The following is a 21,634-nucleotide window of genomic DNA, read 5'->3' on the forward strand; positions in this document are numbered from 1 at the left end:
AGCAGCCAGTAGGTGGCGCCTGTGTTCCTGAAAGTGGTCATCAGGTCATTTCTGTTGAGTAGACATGGTTGTTTTTGTTTTTTTTAATAAATCAGTGTCCATATTACGTTTGAATTTAGTGCTTCCTTTATAGGTTAATTTAAATCACTCAAGCCAACTTATTTCAGTAAAGAGAAAAAAAAAGTAAACAAATGTAAAATATAAGAGGTAAGTTTTCCATCATCCTACCATTCAAAAATTAATACAGAAATTTGGTCACTGCTGAAGACGTTGGCTCACAGTGCTGCATCTGAGCACACTATCGGAAAGGTAGTTGGAAGGAGAAAGTTTGGTAGAGGGGAAAACAGTCCCAAAAGGACTGCGAGTCAAAGCTTATTGAAGTTTGGGAGGGATTCATAAAGCCTGGCCTCACAAAGGTCTGCTTTGCTCAGGCAGCTCCTTCAAACTAGCAGCAATTAGCTAACACCTGGTGGAACTGCAAATCTACATAGAAACTCAAACAGTCCTAACCAATGTAAACAGCATGAAGGAGGAGCATTGTTATGGCCTACTGAAAAGGGGTGTCAGACAGAATAGAAACTTCTTAAAAGAGACAGAAGCCCAATTTCAATGCAAACTGCAAAGACTATTATGTCATATCTCTGTCTCTCTCTCTAGCATTTTTATAACTGATTGTGCTATAAAGTTTCACTTATGTGGTTAAAATACATAACACCACCCCTTTAACTGAGTAAGAATCTAGTAAATTTAAGTCAGTCAGAAATGAAACTTTGAATTCTGCAGCAGACAGTACTGTCTCTACCTCAGAGCTCAGACAACTGGTGTCAATTGCTAAACTTTGTTTATTAACTCATGTTTCTGTCTCCAGATAATACAATTGCAATAATGTATTTACTTGTCTCAGTAAGAAGGAACTATTTTGTCCAGAACCTGCTGCATGACATCCAACTTGCTAAAGAAGAGTTGATATCATTTCTGTTTTAAAATACCTCCAGTTGGTTTCAGAATAAAAGTTAAAATCATACTTCTAAACTTCATGCGATGACTTTGGTTTTTTTCCATCTGCTCGCTTTTCTGTGAACACACTTTATCTGAAAATGGCTTCAGGCTCTGTAACAAAAACACCTGACTGTTTAAACAGGTCAAAGGTCAGGAAAATGTGTGCATTAAACTTTGTCACTCTTCAAGAAAGAAACCACAGGAAGTAGTTTTTCTTTGTTTTTTAGAAAAAAAAGTACTTTATACATCATGCAGTTGGTACATCGTCTGAAGACTTTGAAAACACAGACATCATTATCACACAAAGACCTTTCCAGAAAAAAAAAACAAACACACACACACCAGTCTCCATCCTCTTCTAAAAAGCAGAGTACAGCTTCCTCAGATGTTCAAACTAATATTTACAAACTGACACTTGAAGCTGCCTGAGTTAACATTTACAACCAGCCACAATAAAACTGAATAAAGCAATGAAGGCGATCATAAAAATAAAAAAAATAAACTGACAAAGAGGAGATGATAACATTGCTGTGCAAAAAAAAAAAAAAAAAAAAAAAAAAAAGATACCTTTCAGGATTGAAATGTTTGCATTGTGTAAATGTTAACCATCAGCTACAAGTAAAACAGACGACCATTTATCAGTAAAACTAAATAATAAATAGGAGATAATGACCATGATGTTCCTTTACACTGGAGATAAATATGCAGCCAGCAGGCCTGGAGGCACAGAGTGGGCAGGACAGTTGAGACTGTCATGGAAACAACTTCCTGTTGGGACGTTCGGGCCGACCACGGAATCAAACTTCCAAATCTAATGAACATTAATCGTTTTGTTCCTTTATGCTTCCGTTTAGTCATTAAAGCTGGAATAATTTTATAAGTTACATGAAACTGTCACCATGTTGTGGCAGTACAGTACGAGAGACAATCTCTGGAGAAAAGAAATCAATCAATATCCTCCGTCTTCTCCCAGTGCTAACCAGAAACAACCAAACAGAGAAAGGAGGCGGGACTTAGTGCCGTCAATCATGCGCAAAACTCACCCCATCACTCCATTCTCTGCCACACTTCAATGTCAGAGGTTGTCCTCAATGCTAAGGTTAGATAGCATACCCACCAATGACGGTGGATAAACAGTTCTCTGACATTAGCACATGTAGCAGAACATTCACAAGTTTGACTGACAGCACTAAGCCCCTCCTCCGGGCTCTGATTGGTTGTTTTTGGTCAGGAGTGAAGCATTTCTTCAGTCAGCAGTAGCAGCTCAGGAAGGACGTGGATAAGATCTTTTCTCAGATTATCTGACTCATACTAATTTTAACAAATATGTAAAACGCTTTTTAAAAAAAAAAAAAAAAAAAAAAAGTTAGATACTGCAACTTTAATTTGAGAGCAGCTTGAGTCTCATATCTGGCTTCCCTTCCTCAGTTTCATCCCTTTTGAATCAACTTCACACAAACTGTCCCAATAATACTGATGTGAATCATTCTGAAAACATACACCAAGCGTCTCCTGATTGAATAATATTAATAGCACACATGGTTCGTCATCTGATCAGTTCCAGACATCAATGGAAGCTGGAAGCGTGGAGGAGCAGAGGTTAATGAGAGCGTGTCTCTGTTTACCGAGCTGAGCCAGACTAAAGGCGCCGCAGCCTTGAACATCTGGCTGGTTCATGGAGGCTGAGCAAACAGCAGCCAACATGAGGTGAGCTGGAAACATCCGGACCGGTCTGAACCGGGTCCCAGGACGCGGACCCATCCCCCCCATCTGAGAACGGAATCGCTCCGTTTTCCCCATGACCCACTGAGATTAATGATCAAATACTGAAACTGCACTGATGAGCTCCTGATGAGTAGAATATGTGTAAAAATAAAACCTGATTTTGGGAGTCGAGCTACTGAAAAAAGATAAATATCTGCCATCATTAGTGAGACAAGATATTAGGACCATTGTAGGTAGAAGAGAGAAAGGGGGGGAGAAATAAATTTACTAATGAACGCTGGAATTTTTTAGATTAGTCTCAGACATTTTCTGAGTTCTAAAAGTTAAAAATTTTCGACTTTTCAAACTTAGAAATTTCCAAGTTCTTTTCTAGAACATTTGAGATTGATCTCAAAATTCCTGTGTGTTTTTTTTATTAACTATACAATGCCCTTAATATGCCATCATATATTGGTGACAGCAAAAAAAAAGTCAAAACTCAAAAATATTTTCAGATAAATAATGGAAAGAATAACTTATAATCTGAGCAGTCTGGAGGACAGTTTTTGAAAACTACTGGTCAGAAAATGTTTGAATTATGTCCAAAATGTCAGACCTCGCTTGGTCTAACTACGTAATTTTACCTTTATTTATTTATTCAAACGCAACGCTACGTTAGGGGGAACGTAAAAGTGAAATAACCGTTTCCATAGCGACCTGACGGTACAGTATATGAGTCGTGTTCTGACTGCGTGACCTGTGGGATCACATTTTGTTTTTGTGCCCTTTAAAGTTGAAGCGACCACAGAGGAGCGTCCAGATTCCTGAGGCACCTGAACGCCTCACCTGGACCCTGCTGATGCAGCTCCCCTTCAGCTCGCCTCTATAAATCATTGATCTTTTTACAACAGGGGTGTCCAAACTTTTGCCCTCGGGGGACCAAAACTGGCAAATTTAAACATTCAATCAGAAATGAAAAAACTGCTTTGTCATTTTTAGTTTTGGTTTCACTAGCTCAACAACACAATTTGTTTTTTATTTGTATATCATTAAAATATCTAAAACATTAAAAGGACTTTGGACTGTTGCTTTATTCAAAGTAATAACTTCCACATTTTTCCATATTTTCCATTCAATCAATCAATGATTTGATTTCATTATCAATTGTCAAGAAGTCATGAATTTTCTCCATTCGGCCAAACAGAAGCATTTCAAGGGCGACAAATGGCCCCCCGGCCTCACGTTGGACACCCCTGTTTTACAAGCATCAGTACCAACTGGCATGTCTCCCATAGGGAGCTCTCCTTCTACATAGTTTCTATAATATGTTAGCTTACTATATTAGATTTATATTCATCACTTTTGCTTTACATCTCTTAGATTTAGCTTCTTTATGTTCTAATACGTTCTAATGCTCCTCTTTGTATTTCCATATAAATAGAGGTTAGAAAATGCTTCATAGTGAACTATAGAAAAACTTCCCTAAAAACCAATCGATCAGACCAATCCCAACGCCCGGCTAGCGTCGCTCAGTGCAACTTCTCTCAACGAGTTGATTTATTCAGAACTCCTCTAACGGAGACTTTCACAATCCGATTTGACAAAGACAAGCAACAAATCCTCCGGTTCGACGCGCTGGAACCAGAAAAGGCTCACTTGGAAGAAGGCCACTTCATGTAGAAAAGTGTTCAACAAACAGCTGGCGATCAGTGAAAAGTTTTATGAAATGCTAACGCTAAAATGCTAGCCATTCCGTGGCTCCAGCTGGATTTCCTGATGTGCTTCGTCAGACGTGACAGCATTACGGTTTAAACGGAGTTGCAGATATTCTTTTTAAAAACGAGCGGGCTGCTCCGTCTCTATGGTTACGGCTGGCAGCCGCTTCCTGACAGGTTCTTCGCTGCTGTGGGAAAGGCACTGCGCGGGGCGGCGGTCCTCTGGCTCTTTGGCGTCGTGTTTCGCTTGTGTTGTCGTGTGAAGCTGATGGGCGGGGCCACGGGGGTGGGAGGTCGGCGGCGGGTGCTACGTGTGGTGGACCTCGTGGAACATCAGCTCACGGGGGATGGGCGTCTCGGCGCCGTGTATCGTGGAGGCGCGGCGCTCGAACGCCGACACCATCTGCTTCACCACCTCGTCGAAGAAGACGTTGGCGAGCTGGGAGTGGAGGAGGGAGCGGAACTCGAAGGAGATCTGGACAGGGGGCAGGCTTCAGGTTAGCAAACATTTCTGACAACATGTGGTCTCAGGGAAACTGCGTCGTCACACACACTTGCTGCGTTTCCATTTGGCCAGAAAGTTGCACAATTTGACATTTCGAAAATAACTCTACTTAATGGAAACATGCCAATTTCAGAAAATACTTGTTTTTGATTTGAAAAACTAGTCAGCGCTCGGATCAAGTGGGTGTTTTTTGGCTGTATTGAAATTGGTTTATTTTGTAAAACTGCAATTGAAACACTTCCTTTTGTATCAAGAGTATGGCTGTCACAATAAACAATACATCAATTAACTGCATAATACATTAAAACGAGCTCAATAATTTTAAATTACATGATTTATCATTGTTCTATTTTGTCTCTTCCTGTCAAAAACTGGATGACAAAAGTCTTCATTCTGGTTCCTTGGTCTCTTTTTCTGAAGGACAGTTTTGTGTACAGACACTTTGATTCATTTTATTTGTTGTTTCTGTTGTTTTGTTCATTTATTTTGGATATTTTAAAAATGTCTTCCAGTTCCAGTGTTAAATGTTCATTAGAATTTAAAGGTTTATTGATCTATGAGAATGTGTTCTTGCATTATTATGAAATTACCAGTATGTTACTTAAATATGGTCTCAAAACAACAATATTATTGTTTATAGCAATAACTACTGGGACAATTTATCCCCCACCAAAGTCTGTTATGGTGTTATCTGGTTCACAAGTCACATGACCAACAGTGGACACTGTGAAGAAGACAACAGGAAGTAGTTGGAGGACGATGGCGCCTCATGTTTTTTAATAACTTATCACGTGATTTTAATTGAGCTTCTTATTTAACAAAAACAGTCTGAAATTGCCTTTTTTCGACTTTAGCGTAATATTGACATAATGTTGCACATTTGGAAATGAAAAGCAGCTAATGTCTCTATGGCTACATTCACACAGCAACACTTGATGCTCAATTCCAATTTTTTTTTTTTTGCTAAAATGCCATCAGTTGTTTGCTTGGTCATCTATAGCACTAACTAAACCCAACCTCCAACAGACTTCAGTCTGAATGGTTTACTTTACTCACAGCGAAATCCACAGTGCAGGTCCGAGGGTAACCAGGGAGGCCCGGGCTGAAACGCCACACCGTCTCCAGGTGGTTGAACAGCTTCCCGTCTGAACAGGACGCCTAAGGACACACACACACACACACACACACACACACACACACACACACACACACACACACATACACACATAAACCCATTTAGGTGGCTTCAAACTTCCACTGACAGAGTGATACCTCATTCATTTGTGTATTATCTGAAACCTTCTGGTATCGTTGCCCCAAAATCTGACCTTTAACCTAATATTTCCTCCAGCCTTCTGTCCAGGGAGAGAAGTGTGACTGGTTGGAGCAGCTGGCTCCAGCCTCTTTGTTCTGACCTCAACCCTCCTGGGCCCACAAATCACAGAACAACCTGATTGGTGCTGCTCAGTCAGGCTCACAGGAACATCCTGTCCTTTGGTGGTTTACAGCTTTTAGTCTCTTGGATTTGTTTTTCCCTCCAAAGTCAATCAGCTTAAAAAGAGTTAGGTTGGCTTTTTTTTTTCCAGTTAATGTCAGAGTTATGTTTAAATGTAGAAAACAAATACCAGAGCAGTCCCCAGATCTTCTCCAGAAGTACGTAAATGAAAGTCCTGAGTCCAAACCCATTCATCTTTAGTAACTAACGATTTCATTGTTAACTGGTTTTATTTCCTAAGAAATGCTCCATCTGTGCATTTTGACCCTTATCTGATTGAACACGAACCAAAGTCAATTAAAGTAAATGTGTTTATGGAACAGTAACAGTTTTGATTCATTTAATAAAATAGTTTTAAAAAAAACAAACAACTGTTATCTGATTGGCTGATCACAGGAAAATCTGGTTGATTCCACCCTGTGTCCAAAACGTGGCTCTAACTCTGTGTGGCCCCCGACTGCAGTTTAGGAATGGTCCAGACTGGCCCTCCAGTTTGACTTTTAGCCTGAGAATTTCAGTGACAAATTGAATTCTAATGCAAAGTGTTCTTTTCTTATTAGCTATATTTTCTATTCATTTTAATTTCATAAAGAAGAGCCGCAAAACATCCGGCAACTTTTCGCTTACAAAAAAGAAAAAGGCTGGTTCTGTTCTGTTAAACCTGCTTTGAAAAGAAAGTTATTCTTTTTAGCTGCCATGATTGGACAAAGATTTTCTAGACCAACCAAACTGGGAAAGAAAAAAAAAATAACGCACAAAGTCAGGAAACTGTCCACCTTTTATTAGGCAAAAAAGGCTGATACTTTGTTTCATTAAAAATAATGAATATTTAATTCATTTCTGAGCATCTACAAACAAACTAGAAAAATTATTTTTGCATTTTAGGTTGGAAAAACAATATGGCTCCTGAGTTCTTTCTGGTCCATGTTGAAAAAACGTTTGGACCCTCTGAATTATGAAAATGAACCGATGTGAGGTTTAAATAAAACTAAAAAATGAAATGAAAATGTCACTATGGTTACATGAAGCTCCATACAGTGTGTTTTTGTTGTTATAGGAATGCAAGGAATATTAACCCTCAGCTTTGTCATCAATTGGTGGGCAGAAACTGTTTATTCAGCAAAAAAAAAAACAATAAAAGAACGTCCAGTTCTGAGACTTCAGTCACAGCTAATCATCAGCTCTGCTTTGACTATTCCTTTTCCCTCCTGAGGGTGGAACAGATATGAGGTGGTTGTGTCAGGATCACAGAGCGGCTGAGAAAATGAACACAAGCTGCTCATCAAAAACTCAAGGTTTCAGCCACTTCTGAGTATTAATAACCTTTTCCACCCTCTCCTAATGTCAGACATGTTCAGGTTGTGAATTTCCACCTGATCTGCTCTGAGGGACGAGGAGAACTTCTTTCTTTCCATTTAAAATTCTTTCAGAGACTTTACAAGCACCGTTTTAAATGAAAACATGGCTCCTCTCAACAAGCTTAAACAACTACTTCTGACTTGTGAGGTTTTTAAAAATGCTCCAACAGGATGAAGTTGCAAGTTTCCCCAAAACATCCAAATCGCAGAGTCATCCTGACAGAGGCAGATCAACTCTGAGAACGAGTGGAACGGGTTTGTTTTCTATAAAAAACTGATGTGTGAGGTTCTACAGAGGCAGAGGGGAAAACGGGGAAACAGAGCTGCTTCTGGAAACTTTACTTTAAAAGTAATAAAGCCGAAATCTGTCAAAAACTCTGTTTAAAGTTCACCCATCATGGCAAACTTCTCCATTACTGACCTGTTTTATCAGCCCTGCCTTTATCCCCCCACATCAACCACAGTCCATGTTGAACTGTTGAAACAGCTGCTGTTGAGCAACATTTTGTAGATGTTTTAGAAGATCCTACTCAGATTTCTTTAATCAGAATATGATATTTTGAATAACTGTACAGTAACTTTTTCTTATGCTGTAAATGTGTCCTTACTGTACAGTCTGTCATTGTTACTTCTGTTTTTACATTTTTCCCTGAATTTCCCCATGGAGAGAAAACAAAGGTTATTTCTATTCTGTCCTATTATTGGTGTCGGTGCTGAAATCCCTCTGAAAAGTTGAACTTATGACTATGCTGAATATTAAACACACTTTAGGTTGGAAACTTTACGCAGCAAGTTGTAGCGGTTTTCTGACAAACAAATGTTCCCGTCTTAATGGATTTCATTACATTTTTCGGCTTTTTTCCTATAAAAATGTACATTTCTCCCATTATTTCCCCTCACATTGTGGGAAAAGGCATAATAAAATATCTCAAATCATTGCACACATTCATGTACATGCTCAAAATAGGGCAGCATGATATTAGAAATACTGCAATATTTGCTTGCTGTCTTCTCTCCGGTCTGTGTTTCCTGCTCTATGTGACCGTTAGCATCTCATTTCTATCACAAGACAACTGTTATACAAGAATAGTCTCTAAAGTACACCCAGGTGAATGAAGGGGTGTAAATACTTTCACGAAGCGCTGTATTTGGGCTATTTATGCTTGTGCGTTACCTTGACCAGGTGGGGTCGCACCGTCGTGACGAGGGAGGTGTAGTTCTCCACCACGGGGGGGAAGCCCACCATCAGCTTGGCCTTGCAGAACCCGGAGCGCCTGAACACAACGTCCGACTTCTTACACCAGGGAACGAAGTGGCGGTAGTTTTCCACCTCCGCCACAACGTCATAGATTTCCTGCATGGAATACCTGCAGAACAGGGAGGGGAGTGGAGGTCAGTGGGCGGTTCATGTGACGCAACAGCCAACAGGACGGGGCGATGCAGGACCCATGACTGAGGCCAGAGAGGACTGTCAGGGGTGGAAAAAAAAAGAAAAAAAAAAAAAGAAGAAACAATTAAATTAAGATCAGACGTGGTGATTGTGAAGCTCTGGAGTAGAGCTAGGACGTGCAGAGTGAGGGACACGCAGAGACAATGTCCAGTTCCAGCTGGGGGGGAAATAGCTGGCACCTTCTGGAGTCTATTTATACCAGCAGATTTAGTGATTATGACCTCTGTGTGGAACACTTAGTGCGTCACTCATACATGTGGACAGAGGGGCAGTCCGGGTACTTAAAGTATGAAAGTTCGACCTGTGAAGGACGGCAATGACGGGGCAAAACAGCTCTGGACAGGACTGGAACAATTAATCAGATTAAACGTGATTAAATAATCGTCAAATGATTAACTGGAGTATACAGAGTCTTTAAAAGGCCATTTGGTGAAAGAACAACACAGTCAGAGCATCAAAGATTAAATACAGTTTACATTTAAGATGCAAAAAAAAAACCAACCAAACAAAAAAATAAAAAATACAACTTCTTTGTCTGTAAATCTGTTCTACCCAGAACTCTCCAAGTGACCGTTTTAACTTCACCTGGTTCAAAGTCTTAAAAAATCTCTTCAGTTCCTTTTGGTGGTTAATTCAAAAAATAATCAACAGATCAGCCCTACACTGTAAGGCTACAGCTAGCGAATCAAATTCTGCAGACTTTTTATTTAACCACTCAAGTCTTTTCATAGCAAGAAAATAAACTTTTTTGCCTGAAGAGCAATAATATTTGCTTCTTTGCATTTTTGTGTATTTTCAATAGTATACATATTAGACTTAAACTTAAAGGTAAAATTTTATATTCTTTGGACAGTTTTGGATTAATTACTGCTGTGACTGTGTTGTCCTTTCAGAAAATGGCCTTTGTTAGACTGTAATTTCATTATTAAATGATTACTATATTAACAATTTTTTCAATAACTGACTAATCATAATTAATGTGCCCTAGGATGTACTGCAGATAAGTTCAACAGAAAGGGCTGAGCTTTTCACGTTGATGTCAGAAGTACTGACAGATGCTGCAGATGCATTCTTTGCTACAAATAATCAAACATTTACTAGAGAAATTCTTTGTTATTGCTTTTTTAACAATAAAAAAATACTTTGCCATTTAAAAAAGGAATTTAATTATTTGCTTCTTTGCATTTTTGTGTATTTTCAATAGTATACATATTAGACTTAAACGATTAAATAAAAAAATCTGCAGTATGTGCCAAATCTTCTATTTGATTAATTGATTATTCGCCAGAATTAAAGGAATAATCGATTTCTCAAACAATCATTAATTTATATTTCAGCTCCATCTTCAGTAAGGTGGAGCTTTCCATCCTTGTGCTTCCTGGGCCTCACACTGATCTCGCCGAGAAGAGTTTCATTTTGTTGCAGATGGAGACACAGAGACGGGATCTTTGTGTTCTTTATTTTCTGTGACAGTGTGAAACTAAACCTGATCTGCTCCACATGAATTGGCAGTGTGTCTGCCGGTGTTACTCTGAGGAAGCAACATCCGGAGAACAATGCAGTCCATAAAACACTGCTTTTACCCAAAAAGGATGTACAACTAACCAAAAAAAAACAAACAAACAAACAAAAAAAACACACTGCTGCCCCTTTAAGCAGGGCCAGAACACAACGCTGAGGGTCCTGCTGAGATCTGAATTTATCTCTCTCATTAAAAACCTTAACGAGCCTGTGGACGTCCTCGAGGTTTTGCTTACTGTGAGCAGATGTTGTTTTTCAGGTTTTTCTCCACAATCTGCGTTTCAGTGAGTTCAAATGTTTTTCTTTGTTTAAAGTCGAGCCGCACCTTCTCTAATGAATGAATTGTTCCTCACAAAAAAAACCCAACAACAACCAGCGTGCAAGTCTAGTAATGGACATCGCTAATGTCCTCCATTTCCATCCTCTTTCATGTAATCATCCTGGCCCGACCTTCAGAGCAGCAGCTAGTCGGACATTTCCTTTACTAGCATGACGGGGTTCTTAGAGTAGAAATATGTGGGGGAGGGAAACAGCAGAATAAGGTGTAGCTAACATGCTAACTAAACCTCAGCTTGAATAATGCCATCAATAAGAGTTATTTATTATTGTATCAATTTAAAATTAATTTATAAGAAAAATATACTTAATAAACCCTGGAAGATTTTGTTCCTACATCATAATTGAAGCATTTCCCATCAATACATTTTAACAGCTGAACTGAGTTTTTGGAAGAGACAGAAGAGATTGGTTGCCCTCCTTCAGCCTGCTGACAGGCAGTGCACAGCTGGGAATGAGAGAGAAGCAGCAGATGATACTCCTCGGTACCACAACCTGAGCCAGGTTCTGTATGAAAGTAAGCAGATGTGATGCAACTGCTAATGATGACTTCTAATTTCATGGTAAAGTTTGGTGCTATTAAAGCTGCCTGTAACTTTTAGTAAAAAAAATAAAATAACCTGACATTTGATGAAACTGTCACTATGTCCTAACTCAAACAGATAATCTGTAAAAACATTGAGCTTCCCCACTACCTTCTAGATCATTCCGATACTTTAGACATTACAAATCTGGTAAAGTACCGTAAGTACTAAATCAGGTCTGTCTGTAGCTGATCTGACAGCAGAAAATAAGATCTTACAACAGAGTAAGAAATAAAAGACACACAGACAAAGAATGAATGAAAACAGCTGGTAAACGGTGTTAACTTACCCAATGATGCGTCTTTCTGAATACTCCTTCCTCTTGGAGAGGGAGCCAGTGAGGTTGAAGAAGCTGCGTGTCGGCAGGACGATGGGCCGACCGGACATGGCTCCGCCCAGCAGAGGAGGCACGCGCGTCATCAGGATGCCACATGACGACAGGTATCTGGTCGGCAAACAGATAGAGACACAGAACATGAGGCGTGCAGACTAAAAGACACTTTCAGTTTGGAAACCTTGATCGATTTGTCCTCCAGACAACCCCAGATAAATCAGTTAGTCAGCAGAAACAGGGCAGTAAACACTAGAGCTTACAGAGGAGCACCACTGCATGTCCATTAAACATAAAATTACACAACTTGAAAATACAAAAATAAATTAGCTTAATGGATTCATGCCAGTTTCTGGAAAAAAATAAAAAATCCTATAAAAGTTCTTTGGACTGTACTTTCGGAATGATCAAATATTCATGTTTCACAGAACTGCAATGGAAACACTTTCTTCACTTCACACGAGTCACATGATGAACAGGCCGATGTTACTACTGGCGGAAACGTCGATGAAGATGACAAGAAGTTGTAGAAGAAAGATGTTTTGTTTGGTTTTTTTCAGACTACAATTTCCCCAAAACTCTGCACATGTAACCACGCCAACAACTGAATACCACGTCTCCCCTGACAGCTGATGAGCGCTAGCGCCATGACTGAATTATGAGCTGCCATGGTTTTGAATGTCTTATCGTTTGAACAAGTTCATGCACGTTTAATTTTGATTTAATTTCTTATTTAATGGAAGCACTGCAATTGCGAAATAGTGTTTTTTCAGCATTAACCAAAAATAGAGAAATATTTGTGCACATTTGTAATGGAAACGCTGCTCTCTACCACGACAGACAGCAGATGTTTTAGGATCTACAGTCAGTCTAGCTGAGGGATAAAGACTGCAGAGTGTCAACTTTACACCAGAGTTTGCGGACTTTGATATGATGATGTCGACAAATACCAGCAGATTTCAATAGGGATCACTTCTGGGGACTAAGTGGTCACATGAGGCCGTGTCTCCAGGTATGTTTTTGATGAGAGAATATTACAAAATTATGGAAAAAAAAAAAGAAGTTGACTTTACATAATTCTGTCCTCTTACGGGACATAAAATCAGTATGCAAGACCTCAAATAAAACGAGAAGTAAAGATGGTCAGGAAAGGCCTGATTAGTGCATCTTCACTCTGTCCATTCAAAGTGATGAAGAAGAAAAGTATAAAGGCCAAAAAGTGAAGCAGCCAAACAAACAGCATGATGAAGGTTGATGAACGACATGAATAAATCTCTTCAGATCTTTCTGAAAAATCTCTAACTTAATGTTGGCAAAAACCCCTCAGGTGCCTCTTTGATGAATACTTTGTGCAACATAATTACAGACTAGAAAACGAAAAGCCACAACTTAGGAACCAGCCAGTTCTTATTTGAGGTTTTGTGGTTCCAAGTTTTTCCATTTTTAACAATACCTATTTCTGCTTTACCTGCAATTTAGAATATATGTTTTAAAAGATCACAGTTTCAATGTTACATTTAATGCCAGTTGCTGAAGTTTACAAAGCAACGTGACATTCTGAATTCAGTGTGGTGACCAGAACGGCAAATGATGATCTTGTTCTACTGCTCAATATGCAGGAGCTTATTCTCTCTCTCTTTCAATGTACCAAAAATAAAATTATATTTTATATTATATTAGAATTATATTTTCTCTTTTTTTAAGTGTTATAAATACTGATATATATGTATAAGTTTAATTATATGTCATAAGTTTAATTCTGAGACACAGATGAGAACAAACGTACTCTGAATACAAATAGAGTATTATTACACAACCCTGTGAAGTCCCAACACTTGCATGCTGGGCTGTCACTGTAAACCAGCAGGACCTCTGGCTCCACAGGCTGTTTTCTAGGAAGCCGACGCTCCTCCACAAATAAACCTCCAACAGGACAGGAAGTGAATGCATCACAGGAAGCGCTTTCCCCACTGGTTTCTTGTGTTTCCATACACAAGAAACCAACGACGGACAACTACAGAGTTATGTGAAAAAATGAGGACACCCTTAAGGGAGTGTGTTTTGGTTTGTTGGTTCAAAAATTTTTGGACATATGCATATTCATTTTCAGTTTCTAAAAGGAAATTAAAATCTTACCGTATGATAATCAGAAGTAAAAAATAGCAGTTATCAAACACAAACATTATAAAAGGTCATCTGCTTTTATTTAAAATAGACAAGCAGGACTGACTATATGACGTATTCTAACACTAAAATACGTTCTGAGCAACGTTTACTTCTGACCTGTCAAAGCAACGCATTTTTCCAGACGACAAATTGTCCCAGAACTTATTGTGATAAATGATAATACTGTTGTCAAAATGTCAATTCCAAATCATTTTATTGTTCTAAACCAGCGAAGCCCAGTTTTACAGTGACTGCTCTCTCTATCAAACTATTAGAATTTTTCTCTTCTAATATGTTTGCCACATAGGTGTGGCAATTTAGAAACACAAATGTGAAGCTAAAATAATGCGTTTAAAATAATAGTAATACATTTTATTTGCATTGCACTGTTCTAAAAACTCTACAGGAATCAAGCAAAATTAAAAACAGAACACTTGAGTACATCCAACTAAATCTTAAAAGAAAGAAATACTTCGATACACACAGCAAAAACAAACAACAAGAATGTAAAAGGTCCATTAAAAGCTGTTCTGAAAAGTTTGTGTGTTTTGTGACTTTGATTTTTGATTAAATCAATTTAAAGTGCAAAAACAACAACAACAAAAAATCAATGGAAAGTGTTGATATTTGAAACTAATTAATTAATAAATGACTGATCAGTTATCACAACTGGAGTTTCTGCTCCAGCGCTCCTGGGATCAAGTGAACACGTCTGACCCAGATCCGTCCTGACGGCATGAATGAGGACTCTGTTAATCCGCTGACTTGTAACCTACACTGCAGCCCTGAGCTTGCACCTTAAATGGGGTCCTGCTACCGTGACAGCGGCGGCATGCGGGGATGCTGTCTGTGATTGGCCGCTGCTGAGGGACGGGGCCGGCTGCTTTCATTGGCTGGCAGTCGACCCAATAGCTGCTCCACAATGTCCCTGGCACCAGATGTTTCCCTGCCCCATGGAGGCGGAGGATTTCTGCAAAACTCTCTATTACAGTCCAAAACACTTCCAAACATTTATGAATTATTCAATAAATACATCAATTATGTCTACAATTTTATCAGAATGGTGCAAACAACATCAGAAAAGTATGTCAATATTAATTTTAGCCTAATTCCAAGAGTTGAATAAAAGAAGAAAATATAATAGAATTGAAAATATTTTCTAGCCTTCCTGCAGTGAAGTGTGGCTTATTACTGAAATTAAGAGCAGTTAATGTGATGCTGTGTTTGTTAAAGGACTATTCATTGGAAAGCAAAGTTTTGCTGTTGTAGAAACAAAATGATCAGAGGAGGCATTTCAAACTGACTTTAGCTTCTTTTATCAGCAGTTAGCCTTGCTAGTGTTACGCCTGTCACAATAAATCACAATAATCATTAGTATTTTTTAAGCTAATTTATTTCATTTATAGAAACTAATAATCTATTATATAATATATTTATGGTTTAGGTTTTGTATTGTTTTTTTTAAAGGTTTTATTGGCTCTAGTGGCCTTTATTTGAAAGTTAATTGACAGGAAAGTGGGTAATGAGAGAAGGGGGAAGACATGCAGCAAAGGTCGCCAGGCCGGGAATTGAACCCGCGACGGCCGCGTCAAGGACTAAGGCCTCCTTATGTGGGTTGTGCTTAACCCCTGCGCCACCACAGCACATCCAGGTTTTGTATGGTTTGCATTTTTTAAATTTGTTTTTATTTTGGATATTTAAAATATCTTCCAGTTCCATGACCAAACAAATACTGCACAACCAAGCCCCTCTGCCATCAGAAACATAAACAAAAACATTTGTTAATACTGGCCCAGATTTATTCATCAGATGGATACTGATGTGGTAATAAAATGCCAATATATTGTGCAACACTGGCACAAAGACTATTAAAACACAAAGAAATGGGAACAGAATTAGACTTATAAACACTGAAAAAGTCACAGGAATGCAAAACATACACATACTCCAAAACTAAAATCACACTGTAATCCAAAACCACAGCAACCTCATATCCTCAAGGCTTTACGTATTAAGAAGGTAATCTGCGGCATTAGGTTCTATAGAGCTGCACATACCTCTTACATAATAGCTTAAAAAAATAAATAGATATCCAATTATAACTTTATGAGCTGACATATCATGATGTCAGCAGTAGATGTCCGTCATGAAGTGTCATCTGGACCACCTGTTCCTAATGCAGACCTTCAACAGGAGCCAGTTCACCAGTACCTGGAACATGAGACAGCTGACACTCTGTTCTGACCTCACACAGGTGTACCACAAAAGACATGGCTGACCCTGACGAGCAATCAACTCAACAGGCAGCAGAAACTGGGCCCAAAGTTCAAAACAAAGGCTGTTTACTCTCTTGTTGTACCTGGGAGATGTGGATGCTGCAAACTGTGATGTCAACACATTGTCTATCCTAGGAAAAGCAGCCACAGCACAGGAAGTATGTATTCATACTAAGCTACACTGTGAAAATGTATCAGCTTTACCATTTATGCCCACAGTCACTTTGTTGCTAATATTTTTTTTAAATGATATTTTTAGATAGCTTATATGGGACATAAAGAAGTACTTCCAAATGTCTTTGGAACTAATGAAGGGAAAGCTCTACTTTAGGATACTGAAACACATTGTTCTCATTTAGAAGCTGTTATAAATGAAAATATCAGCAAACTGATTAACTATACTGGTTCTTGTTTTCCAGGGTTACAAGATATTAACCTCAATTATATTTTTACAAAGTGCAATTGTGGTTTACACTAAAAAAAGGGAAACTAAAAATCAAACCTATATCATCACAGAGACTTATAAGGAAACCTGTAATAACTGCGATAGAGAATAAACTGCTTGAATTAGGGTCTATTAAAGACAGGAATATTTTGTGATCCAGTTCATCGTTGACAGTACATTCTATTTAAATCGCATCCGCAGGTAACTTTATCAATATGTTGGTGTCATTAATAGATTAGCATTAATGAAACAATCACAGTATCAGTGTTTTTCCTGACTTATTTTGGTTTCAGTTTTGAACAGCAAAGTGACTGTGGGCAATTTTTGTGCGAGAAGCAGCAAGTTAATGTACATGACATTATAATACATACGGGATCTACTGGACTAAATGTAGCTCATAGCCAAAGTACTAGTGACTGATTAGAATATTTGTAGACCCCAGCCCAAATCGGCTTTTCCCCTAGCAACGCCTCTGACGTTTCAGTCTTTGAAAAATACGAGGTTCTTCTTATCAGATACAGCCATTTAAAGATTAACTTTAAAAATAGTGCAGTTACTTAAAATCTGTCACATTTAGTTATCAATAAACTAAGCTTTTTGTCCCCCAACGTGAACGGAGTAAGTTCACTACAGCTCCGGTTGCTGCCTGTGTGCTGGGAGCCTTGGGTGTTTCTCCCCAAACCCCTTCGGGCTTAGTCGACAGCAAACAGGCTACTTCTTTACCTGACATTATTCCTGGCCTGGATTTCCCGGCTCCCTGTGCTCGGTAACTGCTTCAGATACTCTGCTACTCTGCGTAAGCTGCGGCCGCCTCTCGCCATCTTCTTTCTTTTACGGTTTCTTCTTACGCCTGCTGGGACAAGTTTACAGGCATACAGCGGTGGTATGCTAGCCACGTTGACGTCACCTCCCTTCATCTTTGCTATTGGTCGATCCGTATCCGCTGAACGCTTTCATTGGTCGGTCAACCCATTCGTTGGTTGAGAGTAGTGACGTTTGAGCACGCGCCTAAGCGCATACCCGAGAGTCACGAGATGCTGGCTCCGGAGCTGTGTGAAACTGACACCCCACCCACGTCAAAAAATTCAGCAAATAGTCTGAATGGTTAGTGCTCCGTTTGTGCAGGTTTGTGCAGTTGAAATTTTCGTTTGTGCAGTTTTGGTTTCTGAGATATTAAAAATTATTTTTTAGGTCATCTAGAGTTCACCATCCCCCCATATCGCTCCAAAACAAACCAAAGTGGGCTAGATCGTTAGTGCTCCGTTTGTGCAGGTTTGTGCCGTTGAAATTTTCGTTTGTGCAACTTTCGTTTTCGAGATATTAAAAGTTATAATTTTGGCCGATGACGTCACCATCCCCCCATATCGCTCCAAAACAAACCAAAGTGGGCTAGTTCGTTAGTGCTCCGTTTGTGCAGGTTTGTGCAGTTGAAATTTTCGTTTGTGCAGTTTTGGTTTCTGAGATATTAAAAATTATTTTAGGTCATCTAGAGTTCACCATCCTCCAAAACAAACCAAAGTGGGCTAGATCGTTAGTGCCCGTTTGTGCAGGTTTGTGCAGTTGAAATTTTCGTTTGTGCAACTTTCGTTTTCGAGATATTAAAAGTTATAATTTTGGCATGACCCTAACGTACCTGTCAACCTCAGATTTTCAGCTGTTGTACAATGTGTACCTTTGTTTTGAACTTCAATAAAGACTTAGAACAAGAAAAATGTGTTTCATTTCAAGTAATGTTTCAAGATAGCGTAGCGTTCTCTCCACAATAATTGAATCCTGCTAATAAAGGGCATGCAGCCCTGACCCTAACGTAATGTGTATAACCTGTTCAACTGTGCTTTGATTTTGGAGGTGGTCTGAACAATTATATTAGCGACTGTCAAATAATGTCGCCGAGCGACTGAATAGGGGAATCTTTGTTGACACGCCAGCTGATCAAAACGCAAATCCTGGATGCGGTTTAAAATGGTTTTATTGTATCGACATCCAAGACAGAAAGGTGTCCAAAAGGCATAAAAAACCGGATCCGACATTTTAACAGTGATCAAGGACAAACATACGACGTTACAGCGGCGGAGCGACGGCGGTCAGCAAAAAGTAAAATCTCCCCCATCACCCACTCACTCAAGTCACCAGGTGCGCAACAGGTGATCTATAATCTCTAACAACCCCACGTGATCCCGCACTCCACCTGTCCACAACAAATTATATTCACATTGTTGACGTACTGTCTGCTGATTATGCAGCAAACGTGTAAAAAATATACATTAGCCTATAACGGTTCAAAAAATAGAATTAATGAGATCATTATCTCAAAGTTTATTTCCAGAATACTTTCATGTCTTAGTATCGAAACAAACCTCTATCCACTGGGAAGCCAAAGATGCTGCTATAATTTGCGCAGCAAACAGTAACAATTTATTTGTAGTTATTGTTGAGGAGATTCCACCATGCTAGGGAAGTAAATATGCAACTGACAATTTACATGTTTCTGCTTTCATTGGGCAATGTGTAAACAGTGATGTCAGTAACGCGTTAATTTGTAACGCGTTACTGACGTCGGACCACTTTTTTCAGTAACGAGTAATAGGCTTATAACGCGTTGCTATTTCAAATCGAGTAGTCAGACTACAGTTACTTATCAAAATTACTGTGCGTTACTATCTTCTTTTGTAATTTTATCGTATTTCCTCTACTCGTCTTGTCGAGTGACCGACGTCTCTATGCGACAGAAATGTAAACAATGGAGGGAGATGCGCATTTTGTTGGTGGAAAAACTGGAACTATTTTGAGTTTCTGTCGCCAAGTCCGATTATTGTAAGCGGCTTTGGGCTTCATTTTTTTTAAAGTCGCTTGCAAATTTAATGAGTGGCAGGTTGCGCCTTTTTGGGCTCGTTTTTGAACGTGAAGCTACTCATTTGGGCTTGGGAATAAGCAGACTCATAATAAGTCCCAGAATTTGTCCGTCATTAAGGTAGTTTTAGTCAGTCTCTCCCTGTCCATCATTTCCCGGAAGATCCGTCCCGCTGTGTCTTTGTTAATGTCAAGTTAATATATTACCTCTGAATGACGTCGAGCTTCGCGTTGCGCTCCAGAAAACTGCAAACATTGAGACCAATATGAACAGCGCAATGAACGTGAAAACAGCCACGAATGAACGTGTCCGTAGTTGCCAATAATTATAATGGCAACTTAACGCCACTATAATTATTAATATTAAGATAAGTGTCACAAATCTGTGCAGCCATCTGAGCTGTGGAGCTGCAGGAGGAGCTCTGTGCGCTGCGCTGCGCTGACACCAAACGCAGGGCCGTAACGCAGAATCTGGAGGCTGGGGGGAGGGGGGACTTTAAAATCCTTCTTAGAGTTTTCCAGACAACAGTGGACCACCCTTACTAAGTAAGGTTTAGTTTAAATGCAGCACACCTTTCAACATTTACGTCAATTTTAATCTCACATCTCATATTCTGTATAGATGTTTATGAAACAAAGCTGCGACACAGTTCAAAAGTACAAGCTTTATCTCTGCTGGTTTATGACCTCAGATGAGAGATTAAAGCAGCAACCATTACTCAGAAACATACAGATGTTTTTTGAGATTGGTTTTGTGTGTGTGGAGCTGTGAGTAGAAAGGATGTAGCTAATTCAATTTGCATTGCTGGAAACTGCAAAGACCTTTTGCAAGGCATTGTAAACTATTTCATGTTATAGTCCTTTAAGTCCTATAAAGTCCATAAATGTTTTACATTTGATGATAATAAACAACATTTCACAGAATTTTGTAATGTCGAGTTATTCAGCAAAATGAATATAGATATTTCAATAAAAGGCAGTCTCTTTTACACATTAGGTATCAAACCAGCAGGTGACAGTGTTACCAAGAACGTAGTTATACATATCCTAAACAATTTCAATAATGATAAAAAACCTCTCTTAAAAGAAACCTGTCCTTTAAAATATATGACAAGATTATAGCACTTTAACTTAATTTGAGAAACCTCTAAGAACTTTCAGGTTTCCTGAAACTTTGAATGGTTCAGACATTATAAATACTTTCTGAGCTTTTTGACATTTCACATGACTTTTATCCTCTACAATTTAACACACAAAAATAAAATAAAAAAAAATTGATAGGGGGAAGAAGATAAGAATGAAAAAAGATGTACTAACCTGGTTGTCCAAGTGTGAATAATTACACTTAAATTAATAATTATAACACAGTTTTTTACAACATTTCTGATTTCAGTTTTCTGTAGTAAACACGATGAAACATAAGCAAAACAAAAATGAGCTAACATAAAGCTCAGGTGTTCTTGAAGGACTTTCCTGACAAAATAATGTAATATTTCAAAGGTATTAGCAAGGAGATGGGTACCAAAATAAAAATTAAAGAAAATAAGTGACCACATAAAAACATGGATGAAGAAAAATTGTGCTAGTAACACTGAAGAAGTTCCATCAGCCTAAAAGTGTTTGCTAGAAATCTGAAGATAAAGAAGGATTTCATTTTCCAGAAATAAAGTAACCCTAAGCATTTTCAAATAACAGCAACCATTTTAAAAAAAAACTGAAACTTTTAAAACTTTTAAACTTTTTAAGTCATTTAAAACTTTTTAAAATTTTGGTATCAGAAAAACTGAAACTTTTAAAATTTTGGTATGAGCATGTCTGAGTTATATATGACAGAAAATCTTGCGGCTCTGAACGCAAGATGTCCTCACAAAATGAAATACTTGGAGAACATTTTTCAGA

The 21,634-nt window shown here is 38.7% G+C and overlaps 1 protein-coding gene across 1 annotated transcript; it reads right to left on the minus strand.

Annotated features, from left to right (window-relative positions):
• Positions 1-1,214: 1,214 nt before the first annotated feature.
• coq10b (coenzyme Q10B) lies at positions 1,215-17,817 on the minus strand. Its single transcript, XM_044131120.1, has 5 exons — positions 17,609-17,817; positions 11,957-12,112; positions 8,951-9,143; positions 5,980-6,081; positions 1,215-4,893 (listed from the first exon to the last, which is right to left on the minus strand). The coding sequence occupies exons 1-5, from the start codon at positions 17,800-17,802 to the stop codon at positions 4,726-4,728; spliced, it is 813 nt and encodes a 270-aa protein (XP_043987055.1). The 5' UTR covers positions 17,803-17,817; the 3' UTR covers positions 1,215-4,725.
• Between the last annotated feature and the right edge of the window lie 3,817 nt (positions 17,818-21,634).

This window comes from Gambusia affinis, linkage group LG11 (assembly GCF_019740435.1).
Source record: "Gambusia affinis linkage group LG11, SWU_Gaff_1.0, whole genome shotgun sequence".
NCBI classification, from domain to species: domain Eukaryota; kingdom Metazoa; phylum Chordata; class Actinopteri; order Cyprinodontiformes; family Poeciliidae; genus Gambusia; species Gambusia affinis.